The sequence below is a fragment of the Equus asinus genome, chromosome 22 (assembly GCF_041296235.1).
Source record: "Equus asinus isolate D_3611 breed Donkey chromosome 22, EquAss-T2T_v2, whole genome shotgun sequence".
Lineage (NCBI taxonomy): Eukaryota > Metazoa > Chordata > Mammalia > Perissodactyla > Equidae > Equus > Equus asinus.
This window is the reverse complement of record NC_091811.1, coordinates 16,202,672-16,214,894: the sequence shown is the minus strand read 5'-3', so window position 1 is coordinate 16,214,894 and position 12,223 is coordinate 16,202,672. Positions and strand designations below refer to the sequence as shown.

Here is a 12,223-nt window from a genome sequence, read left to right as displayed (position 1 = left end):
GAATCTAGAAAAACAGTCAACTTAATATTTCTCCTTCTTCCTCTTGTAACAATACACCCATGCAAGCACCCATATTAGTGATGTCACCATCCAGCATCAAGTTGGTGGTGGTCTTAGAAACACTGCGGGACCCCAGACCATGCACACGCCCTCCCTCCCACCTCTGCCAAGACCCACGAACAGAGCGGGCCTGGCCCTCTGGCCAGCTTTCTCCTGGGCTTCCTTCCCTCAGCCCACTCACATTTCTACCTCTTGAGGGACATATATTGTGGCGTTCCACCCAGAACCTGCTCTCCACTGACTCCTCCAGTGCCTTATCTATCCCCTTGGCTGGTGACAAAGCCAGCCTCTCTGCCTCCTGCTCTACTGGAGGTCTCTTCCACATGGGGTCACAGGAGACTGTTTCTCTGCCCAATAACCTTGTTAGCTTTCCCCTGTGACACTCATAATGCAGATGAGGCAGCCAGCCCATGGCCCTGGGCCCAGAGGCACTGGTTGGGAGCATCTGGCAGGGAAGGGCATCTCTGCCCAAGGCCTTGGACCAGGAAGCACACCTCACACATGCCTATCTTTGTTGTTCTGCTGCATGCAAAACCAACTCCTATTTTTAGCAAATTAATTAACTTCTGGAAGCCAGAGAGTTTATATGGGCAGTCCTGGGGTACAGCAGGTGCTAGAGTTGCCCAGAAGGACTCTACCTCCCTTCTTGCTTTGCTAGGAAACTGCTGTGGGGAGTTCCCCTGGAGACACTGTCCCCTGCCCCCAGAATTGGGGAGCACGGTGTGCATGAACATGGCTGCCTCTCGGCAGCTCAGAGTGGCACAGACCAGGCAGAGTGCTCCGGTGGCAAGAGAAAGAGCTGCTGGAAGCTGGGCCAGCCACTGTGCCATTCCTCTGCCGCCCATACAGCAGCAAACCAGTGTCTTCTCTAGCTCCCTGAGCAACTGCCCAGCACCTCTGGGTTAGTCAGACAGGAGACAACATTAGCACTAAAGCCGGGTCCACACTGTGGGACCGTGGGCAAGTCACTTCCTCCCTCCGAGCCCCAGAATCCCATTTATCTAATAAGGGGTCAAGTTAGATCAGTGTTTTTCAAACTTCCAGCTGCAACTCATTAATGGGTCATGAAGTTCATTTGTGGGTCATGACCACCATGTTTGTTGTTTAACTGAACAGAATAGGATAGAAAGTATCAGTAAGTAATGCATGTAGTAAGGGTGAATACTGTTTCGAGAAACTTTTGTATCAGTTTGACGTGTATCGTGAGTCTGTGTTATAAAATGTATTTCTTCCTTCATGGTTGAAGTCAAAAAGTCAGAAGACAGCAGAGTAGCTAATCTCCCAGATGCCTTCCAGGTCTAATTTGCTTTTACTCAAGGATCTGGATTAAGAATGAATCCCAAGGAAAAGAACAAGAACGAGACAACAGAACACAGCACGGCTTCCCCCCGCCAGCAAAGTCACAAGGCATCTACCCCCCCAGAGCAGTGCTAGTTCTGCATGGCATCAGGGGCTGCCCCAGGCCCACTCGCAGGGACACCCCCTCTCTGTGGGTAGGGGAAACAGCAGAGACAAAAACACCAGAACGAAACATCTGAAGGGTCGTGTCCTTGTACTAGTTCTATTTAGTCAACTTCTACAGTCACCCGTGGAAATTTCCACCCAACCCATTCAGCCATTCCTGGAAACCTTAAACTTTGGCTGTGTAACCATACTGAGAAACACTCACGATATCCACTTGAGAGGAGGCGGCAGAAGAATCAAAACTTCATGCACATGTGCTATGATCAAGGTTATGATCTTCCAGAAATATATGAATACAAACACACATGAGTACGGATGAACTGAGAGGATACAAAGGAAATGTTTGTAAAATTTCCTACCGTTGGGGAGGAAATATGAACGTTTGTAAAATTTTCTTGTAATATTTTATTTTAGCAAGTAAAAACCTCTTAAATCTCTACATCTCTTGGTCAAAAAGGCCAACAAGCCATATCTTGGTGCAGAAGGCACACCCTAGGGTGGGGATCTATCTCCACCCTCAGTTGCCCACCTGGAAGGATGAGACATTTGTGACTTCCTGAGACCCCCTCCTTCTCCTGCAGCAAAGTGACAGGCAGTTAACTGACCAGTGACCTGTTCTGACCCAGTTCTCACAACATGTTCCTCCCTGTTCTGGGCAGCATGGATGACTCCCCCCAAGATACACAAACACAGTAATACAGCACAGTGCATTCTAAATGGCTAGGTACATACGACATGGATAACTTCCAAAGAAACCTCTCAAAGAAAGGAGGTGCTCAAGTGGACAGGAGCATTGGAGACCGAGGAGGACTCTCCAAGGAGACAGGAAGGATTTAGACAGCAGAGTTAAGAAGCTCCAAGAATCAGAATGTGGAGGACACAGGCTGATGTCCCTCTACCAGCTGTGTGAAGATGGGCAAGTTACCTGAGCTCTCTGAGCTTCCATTTTCTCACCTGCAAATAAGGATAATGATACCCACCTCATAGGGTTGTTGTGAGGATGACTAAAATAATCCATGTAAAAGTACAGTGCCTGGCTCATGCTAAGCAATAAATGTCAGCTGCCGCCACCACCGTCATCGTCATCACCACCCGTTCTCACCACTGGAACTTCCTGTGGGATGGGGATGGGCAATTCTGACTGTGGGAGATTCTGTTCAGCATCTGCAGGGGCGAGGAGAAAGGTGCCCAGCATCCGCAGACTGCAGGCAGATGCTGAGAGCAGGCCAAGCACACCAAGGCCAGGAAGAATGAGGGCTCTGATGCCTGGAGAATTCTGCACTATCAGTCATGTAGGTGTCCCAGAAACGACCTCATCAAGTCCCCAAAGCCTTCTGCTGGTTTGTCAGGAGCAGGAGAAGCCAGGGGCCACAGGAGAATGAAAGAGCTCACAAACATGCAATGAAGGAAAGACAGAAGTTGGCACCCGTCTTCCCAGCACACCCCACAGTCATCAGCTGTCTCTCACCCAAAGGCAAGGACAACGCCCACATGCTGGAAGCCTCTCTATGGCCTCCTCCTCCTCCTGGTGAGGATGTGGAGACAAGGGGCAGATGCTACGGTGATCCCAGCTCTGCAGACAAGCACGGGCAGCTCAAATGCTGTGGGCCCATCCATGGGGTAGTGATGGCAAGGTATTAATCCAAACAACTTCAAATTCATCTATTTCAAAACCCTTTCTTTGACAGGTGAATCAATGAACTCTTGAGAGGTTAAGTAACTTGTCTAGTGTCTAATGCTGGGCCTGGAGTTAAGATCGAGGCTTTTGGACTCTGGATCCAATGTTCTGTATAACTTACCAGAAGGTGACTAGCTCCTCCAGGTCACCTCCCACACCCCACCAAGGAAGACAAGGTCGCCTTTCCAATCAGAAGTGCAAGAAAGAGCCCTGGCTCAGGAGTCAGAGACGGTCCCGGTCCCAGCCCCAGCCATGGCCCCCAGCATGTACAAGCTGCTAACCTCCCAGGATGCCAGAGGAGCTCCTCGGGGCCCCGCTGGACCCCTTAATTTGGGAAAGGGCAGTGAGAAGTGCTCCCAACTTGGCACCTTGGTAAGAGTTCTCTGAAGAAAGAGTTCTGATCTAAATGGGTTGAAAAACCATGGATTACCGGGTGGGGCAGGCAGCTCAGCCCTGCTTGTTTTGGCTGCAGCGGCCGGGCCTTGAGTGCAAGAGCAGCTGCTGTGCTTCTGCTCACCACTAGGGGGCGAGAGGCACTTGTTCTGAGGCTGAAGAGACCCAGGGAAGCCCCAGCCAGGCATTTCCCCTCTCCTCCCACCAACCTGCAGTCAGGTGGAAGTTTAAAAGGCCAGAACCCTGGGCGCTCATTGGCCAGCAAATGACGTGAGCAGCACACATGTCATCTGCCACCCCCAGAATAGGTCCAGCACGCCCTGTCCTTGTGGGGCAGGACTGCCACAACAAGCTGATGCCAACTTCACTCCAAAGGCCGAGGGGGAAGGGGAGGGGAGGGAGACGGCTGGAGAATGGAAACAGCCTGCTCCTCATTCATCTATAGCTAGACAGGAAGTGAGACAGCCCTCCTCTCACTGCCTGTCCCCACGGGGCGCACTCACAGAAGAACTGAGACTCCCGGTTCAACATACCACTTCCCCTCAGCCCCATGACCTCTCAGCTGTTGAGGCAGCTCAGGGGCTCACAGACGGAAAGGCAGTTTCAATTCTTCCTTCCTGACAACCACCAAGGCCAACCTCCCTTTCTGGATCAAGGACCAAGTCATCCACCCTCGCTGGGCAACCACCGTCTTGCTATAGCCTGGGGATGAAAAGTCAGGAAACATCTTAAGGCAAAGCCAGGAGGACTCAGAGAGCACGTGGGTTGTCATCAGCACTGGGACCCAGGCCCCGGGGTGGTGAGCCTGGTCCTCATGCGCGTGGCACAAGAGCTAAGCATGGCATCTTGAGGTGGGGCTCCTGGGCAAACAGAGGGAGATGTGGGGTGCCCTGGGTAGGGAGGATGAGCACCTCCTCCCCCACCCCCGCACCGAGTTCAAACTCAATGCCACCGGCTCTTCTAGACTAACTGGAATCATCTGTTGAGCATGATATCATGCGTCAAGAATCTCCCAAGGCCAGAGCGCGATCCTGAGTCATCTCCAATGGTCTTCTTCCCTCATCAGAGACCTGGAGGCTCCACCATCAGGGCTACAACCAGGGGACGCTAAGACTCAGTTCTGCTTCCTGGGCATCAAAACCTCTAGGAAAGGGTGTACCAGGAGCTGGCAGTTATAAAGGTCTCGCCCTCACCCAAAGGCCTCCAGTGACCAGGACCGGCCCGGAGAAGGACGCCAGGCAGATGGAGGCAGTCTCGCTCCCAGAAGCCATTTTGGACTGAGCCGGGAAGGGAAGGAGGGCACCTCTGCGTCTCAACACCATCTCACCCTCGGGCCCCTTACGGGAAGACTGACGCTCCACTCCCCTTCCTGCAGCCCCTCTGTGCTCTCCTGCACTCTCTTCCCCTTTCACACACACATACGCTCTCCATGCAGACGCAGAACGACTGCCAGCTCTTTCACAACCAGCTTTCCCCATAAACTAGCCACACAGCCTGAGGGCTGGCTACTATCTCCTCTGGACCCACCGTGGGCCTCCAAGACCCCAGCTGCAGGTGCTTCTTCAGCTCCAGGACAGAATATCCAGAATTGGGGGGAAAGGAGAGAGGCATGAGGCTTTAAGGAACAGGCTGGAGTGTCTCCGGATCACCTACCTCTGGTCCTCCAGTTACCTTGCCCCTGCTACCTGCCAGACAGCCCTCACCCATGCGTCACACTCTGGCCCCAGAGTGTGGAATCTCATCTAACTGGAAGGCATTTCCTCCAAGAAAAACAGCCCTTGGCCTTCACGCTGTCAGGCTGACTGCCATAACCGCCACACAGTGGGGATGCTATGCGACTCAGTCACCCACCCAAACTCAAGGGCAGATCAGGAAAGAAATGCCTTGCAAGACAGGCCCGTCCTTTCTAGACCGAGGAAGCCTCTGAGAGCCTTGCTCTGCTCTGACTGGTCCCCGGCTGAGCTCAGCACTTGGTGCGTGGTTTTCCTTTGGTTGGAGATGCTCTTCCTCCCATCTTTCTCCACCCCCTGCCCAAAGCTAGTTCAAGGCTCCCAAAGGCAGTATCCGCGACTTCCTCTGCCTCCCCTCAGACCTCTGTCGTCAGTCCTCGAATCCCAGGCTCCCTATTCTGGCCCCAAAGTTGGCTGCCACCCCAAGGATCTAGGCAAGGAGGCCAGGAGTGGGGGATGGGATTCTCAATTTTAGAAAATGGACCTATACTGAATCTGGGGACCTGCCTGTGCCTGGGTATGTTCACCCACCATCTCTACCCCGCTCAGAGATCAGAGAGGAGGAACGGGCAGACAGACCCCAAAAGATCTGTCAGTCAAGAGACAAGGTCGAAGCAGAACTCTGGCCATCAACAGCTGGGCAATGGCGGAGCTGCAGGTCAGGGGGTCAGCTGTCCTAGGGCCAGAGAAAAAAGACTGGTTGACCCCTCCCCCAGAGTGAATCATGACAACAGGGAGGAAAGGGACAGCCGGGCCTGGGAGATAAAATGACGAGTCAATGAGGGACTGACCTCTAAGGCCCAGGCCAGACAGCAGAAGAAGGGAGGAAGCAGAAGAATGGCTACTGTCTAAAAGGCAGCAAGCAAGGATCTATGCAGGCTCTGAAGAATGGTCCCAGGGCTGCAGGACAGGCAGCTAACTCTCCCACAAAGGGGCATAGGGCACAGACGCAAGCCGTGAAGTCCTGGCTGGATCTGGAAGGGCGGGACTAAAGAAAACAGCGAGAGGAAACCTGTGCCCTGGAATCAACCGTAGGTGGCTTGGAATCCGACATTCGAGCCAGCGAAGGCAAAGTGAGAGGTCCTGCCGGAATCGGATGAGGGCAGCTGGAAAGGTCATCATATCCATCTTAGTTGGAACAGTTAACATCGGAAATGGCAGCATTTTCACAGTCAGTACCCAGGCACGTCGTCCTGCACAGTCCTTAGTCTACAAAGTACTTCCTGGCACATCAACTCTTTCTAATTTTCATTTGCCAATCACCCTCAAAAGGCTGTAGGATCATGTATCAACAGGCATGTTTTGCAGATAAAGCAGCTGAGGTTCAGAGAGGTTAAGCAGCCTGTCCAAGGTCACCCAGTGATAAGGAGGAAAGCCTGACCTTTTGACTGTGAACACAGAGCATATACAGTATTGCATATTATATGATCATCTGTACATACTCCTGAATAACATGTAACAAGGTACTGAAAACAGTTAACCCCTGAGCCCACCTACGCAACTCAAGCACTCCTGGCAAACTTGAGCTGAACTCCTCCCCACGCCCCCCGGGGGGCAAAAGGTCTGCCCAGAGGGTGGGTTCGTTACTTAATTCTGATTGTGAAAATACGAACTCCTGACCTCTCTCCCCTAAACGATTAAGGTTCCAGGGTCTCTACCACAGCCACTACCAAGAAAACAACGGTAGAAACTGTCCAAGTTCAATTTAACGAGACAGCATCAACCACTGTCTTTAGTTTATTAGGAAAATGCAAAGCAATCCGGGCCAATAAAAACTATGTATCAATTGTGGGATCAACATGACGGGTGGAAAGCTCTTAACATGAAAAAGCCACTTGAGACTGCTATGTACGTTAAAGGCTACAACCCAAGTCTAAACTCCCCATGTGAAGGGAAGGCGTCAGAACCCAGGGCTTAGAAAGCTAGTCCTTGCTGCCAGCCAGCCAGGTTCACTCCCCCGGCCTGCGGAAGGAACAGCTAGAAGGCTATAAATGCCCCACAGTAAAAAGAATTCCTTCGGCCTCCCTTACCACTTATCAGGGCAGGCAGCACATTTATCTCGACGGTGTGCCTTTAACCTATATTTGCTCCCACCCCCCCCCCCCAAATTTCCTCTTGGGCTTATCTCCAAGCCATCCTTTTCCTCAAAAGATTAAAGATTCAAACACAACCAGAGAGCAGTATATATAATTTTCAAAGAGTACTTTAGACATCATAAAGAATATTTTAACAGGTACAATTTTTTTTCCCTTACCACACCTGTCCTCGTAAACCATTTATGAGTTCAGCAGAGAAAGAGGATATACCAGCCCAGATAAAGTAAAGAGAAAACAGCCCAAGAATGAAACCTTGGACTCTACATTAGTGGGACCACCCCCTTCCCTAAACCCTCAAACCCAAGGAAGTTAGCACCCCGCTCAGCCTCCCCTTGAACACTCCCCAAAGGGCGCTCCAGCCTCCCCCAGCTCCAGGCGGCTCCTACCAGTGGCACACAGAGCAATGAAGGTCTGTGCGTGCTTGCGGATCAAAGGCAACTTGTCATTCGGCTGGGGCAGCTTGCGGAGGATGTGCTCGATGAAGTCGTGAGGGGTGACGGCTGCCAGGTTCCACTTCAACTTCCCCAGCACCACCAGCTCCCACTCCTGGTAAGGAAGGGACGAAGAGAACAGTATAAAACCCGACGGCTGCCCTGGTGTCAGGGCCTGGGGGTTGGGATACAGACCAGTTTTAACGATGCTCATTAGGACGCTGCTAGATCGTAAGGTGGACCCATTTGTCAAAGTGCCCCTAAAGCTTTGAAGTTGCTGTTGACAGCTCTTCTTATGCTTCAAATGTCAGGCTCCATGGAAAAAAATGAGTGCCCAGGTGGCAATTGCCAAGATTCTGCTTTCTTCTATTTCTTTTCCTCTCCAGCTCTCCCACCCCCACCCAACCCTGACTTCCATGCAATGCTTTTTGCCCGCCCATCCAGAAGGTTAAACCCACAATAAGAAACTGCCAAGGTCATTATGGCCCTTTGGTAGTAATTTATTGTCTATGTCCCTATCACTGGATTAATAGGTTTTTTAATCCTCATGGAGAAATGATGCACACAGATGAAGCTCAAAATAAGGTTCCTTGGCCCAAATCCTTGGCAACCAATTAGCTTGCTTGTAGTTGGTGCCAAAAAGTGCCATTTTCCTCTCTACTGTTAAAACGTCCCCCTCGACATATAATGCAGTAATCGTGGGGAAACGATACTCAGCCAGAGAGCACCCTTCCACCTAGATGTTGCACAGGCCCGTCATCACGATTGAAGGATCGAGATCATCATTAGTAACCTCACTTTGCAGCTGGAGGTGATTCAGGGCAAGGTGAAGGTGCTTGTCCCAGGTCATGAAATCCCTCAGTCCAAATGCTGCGACAATACAACGCTGTCCTCTGGGGGCCTCTCCCCACAGCCCACCTAGTGAAAAACCTGTTTCTCTCCCTCATGGAGATATTTTTGGGGAGTTGTGTTCACAGGAAAACAAGCCAAAAAGAAAACCTTAAAAATGTGTGCAATCAGAGGGGAAATAGGTCTATCGATCAACCATCATCAAAAGAACGAGAGGCAGAGACCCGCCTGTCAATGTACCCCGCTCTCCCATGCACCCCAAGATGCCTGACTCTCTTTCGTTTGCTGAGCCAGCAACCAGAGTCCCAGCCTCCTCCTGCAGCACGAACCAGCTGTGTGGTCTGGGGTGGTCCCTCCCCTCCCAGGGCCTCAGCTTTCTCGTCTGTAAAATAGGATGACTCCTCCAGACCCCACCCTCTGGGATAGAGACAGGTAATGGAAAAAGGCACGTTTATTTGGAGCAATAGAAATGAGCTTGGGGGGGTCCCAGAGAAACTGGGGTGTTCTGAAGTACACCTCAGTCCACCATCACCTTGAAGTAAATGAACCAAAAGAAAAATGAACTAGTCCCAATGCTAATGATTTTTTCTTCACAAGCTTTAAAGTCTGTTTTGCCTTTTCACAGAGGGTGAGTAAAAAACCCGACAGACTCCGAACAACCAGGGTCTTCAAAGATGGCTTAGAATTCCAGCCCTCCCTCACGGGGGCATGTGAGCATAAACCACTCCGCTTGTCCCATTATTAAAGGAAGCAGATCTCCCAGAAGAAAGCACCTTTCGGGGCCTCTCAGACCAAACCAGAAGCAGCTGAAATCTGGCAGCGTTTCAAAGGTGAAGTCATTCATGCCCCTCTCTACATTCTGGGCAATTCTATCCTTGCACATGTCTGCCACTAGATGGCAGCACAGCCCCAGAAAGGAAGGCCTCTCTCACAAAGGGCTCAGTTCTAGCAGCCAGGCTCAGCCCTGTGGACTTGTGCAGGCCTTGCCAGTAAGCAGGGGGCGGGTGGGGGGGGGGGGCGGGAAGAGGGGGGCCCCTTTTTCAAACAGTGCAGAGAAAGGTGTGCAGACCACTGAAGGTGGGCCTCGGAGCCGCTCTACCATTCCAGGGCTGTTGCAACATGGACATCTTAAGTGTGAAGCTGCAGGGAAAAAAAGTTAGATGGGATGGGGGAAAGGTTTGTTGGCAGAAAACCAGAGTCAAGACAGGACCCCCGTGGTTGTATAGCGGTCACAGCCCCACTGGAGCTAGGAACCTAGGCCTCAGATCCCTCCAAAAAAGGCCAAACTTTGACTCTGCTCAGAAGTCTAGGAGCTGATATTTAGTGAACAACTACTATGTGCAGGTTCTTTTGAGATGTTCTAGATACGGAAGACGCCACCTTTGAACTCAGGTACTTAGGAGACACACCATGACCTTCTTACCATGTGAGAAGTCAGACTGTTTTCTCAGAATTCAGTGATTGAAAAATTGGAATTTAATTAAAATATTGTCATTATGTTCCAAGCCTCCCTTACACACACGCACACACGCGGGCACACGTGCACACGCACGCACACAACTGCAAATGAATCCCAACACCACAAATCTCCGTGGGGATCTTAGTCCCGGATGTAGCCTCAGTGCTTGGCACAGCGGCTAGCACACAGTAGGGACACACACAGTCTAATGTTAAATGAGATATGTCCCCTAAGTGTGAAAATTCCAGTGTGGGGTAATTTTGCATCCTGAGAATCTGTTTTGGGAGCAGTGGGTAAGAGCACATTAGGCCAGGAGGGAGGGAAGAGCAGGAATGGAGGGAGAAAGGAGACAGTCATTACCAGCAGCTCCTGAGGCTTGATGGAGTTGTCGGTGTAAATGCACAACTTTTCTGCCGTCAGGGGAATGGTCTCCTTGAGCTTGGAGGCTAGGAACATGCAGACAGCACCCAGAAGCTGCAGATGGGTCTTAGGAGTCGGGACCCCTGCCAAGAAGCGGTCCAGGTAATTCATGGCCAAAGGGAAGACTTCCTCTTCACACTTCTGCTCCTCACAGACCTACAATGGGAGAGTGGGGGGGCGGGGGAGGGGGAGGGAGAGAATAGTATAAGGAAAAGAGAAAAAAAAGAGAGAAAAAGCATAATCTATGGAAACAACAAAAAATATTTAATTTTGGGGGGGGAGGGGAGTAGACTATGTGATAAGAATAAAGACGAGGAAATTGGGGTGACTCTAAACAGCCCATCCGTGCTCGGGTCTTCCCCGGGAGCCTGAATGAAGAGAGAGGCGGCTTCAGGACCCGAAACCAGGAGTCAAAGAACCGCGCGGCGGCCGCCCAGCGCGACGCTGCCTTTGGCTCCTCACTTCTCCGCTCAGTCTCACTCACTCACTCTCTTTTTTGGATTTCGTCATCTTTTCAAAAAATCAATAAAAATATTCTGGAAGCTCCGGGGGTCCCCTTCTTGGTCCCATCCGGATCCCCAGACCCTGCTCTATCATTCCCGACAATTGGAAAAAATCTCCCGAGGGGTCCCTGCGGCCCAGGCGCCGCTATTGGGGGGGTGGGTGGGGAGAGGTGGGGAAGAGAGGGGGAGGGCGCAGAGGAGGAAGGGCGCCGCAGCCTCGGCGGCTGGAGTCTGAGCATGGGGAGACGGTTTCAAAAAATAATTAAAAATCGAGGAAATACCCTAGAAAAGCCCTTTTGGCGTGAAAACCCCAAAGAGGATGCAGGCTTCCCGAAACGGAGGTTTCGGGTGCCGGCAAGGTCTGTATCTGGACCCCTGGGGCTTCGGATCCCGAGGGGGAACTTGGAGGGGTGAGCGCCGCGGCGGGAGTGTCCGGCGGCGGCCCACAAGGGCAGAAACTGGGGGACGTGGTGACGAGCTGGGGGAAGACGAGGATCGGGGGGCCGCCGGAGAGAGGCCGGGGGACGCTGACCTCTCCTTTAGGGGTGCCCCGATATCCCCCCTACACACACCTCCTCCCCCCTTCCTACCCCACCCAAATCGCCGCACCGAGGAAACTGGAAAGCCAAACCGTAAGTAACCTTTGTGAGGTGGGGGTGGGGGGAGAGGGCACTATTAGAAGTGCGGTGGCCAGGATAATGGGGTGCGAGGGCGAGAGGGCGACGTTTTCCAGTCTTTCCAACCGAGTTTGCAAAGCAACATGGCGAAACCACGGCAGGTCCAGAGCTGTGCATACGTGGGCACACGGCTTGCTCGGCAAAGATTTGGAGCAAGGGTAAAGAAGTGGTTCTTTTGGGTTCCCCTAAAACACACGTTTCTTCAATATGACTTCCGGGGCTCCTGAATTCCCCATTTCTCTCCTCCTCCCTCCTCCCTCCCCCTCCCCCCTTAAGTGCCAACGCGGAGTCGCGACCACATGCGGGGACCTGAGGCTAGGACGAATCTGCTCTGGCCTTTTGGGGGGCTTGCTTTTTTACTCTTGGGTCCCGATTTCACGCTTCTAGTCCCTTCTTCACTGCACCGAAAGCAGCCGCGGCTTCGCAAAAGACAGGTCGGGATGGGGGTGGGAAGAAGAGGCAG

The 12,223-nt window shown here is 52.1% G+C and overlaps 1 protein-coding gene across 1 annotated transcript in view; it reads right to left on the bottom strand.

The window, feature by feature from the left end:
• The window catches only part of CCND2 (cyclin D2), a 30,112-nt gene that overhangs the window by 16,488 nt on the left and 1,401 nt on the right, over window positions 1–12,223 (bottom strand). Inside the window, exons 2-3 of the mRNA XM_014841754.3 lie at window positions 10,521–10,736; window positions 7,808–7,967 (exon numbers count right to left, since the gene is read on the bottom strand). Of these exons, the coding sequence (XP_014697240.1) occupies window positions 7,808–7,967; window positions 10,521–10,736 (376 nt within the window). The remainder of the gene's footprint in view (window positions 1–7,807; window positions 7,968–10,520; window positions 10,737–12,223) is intronic.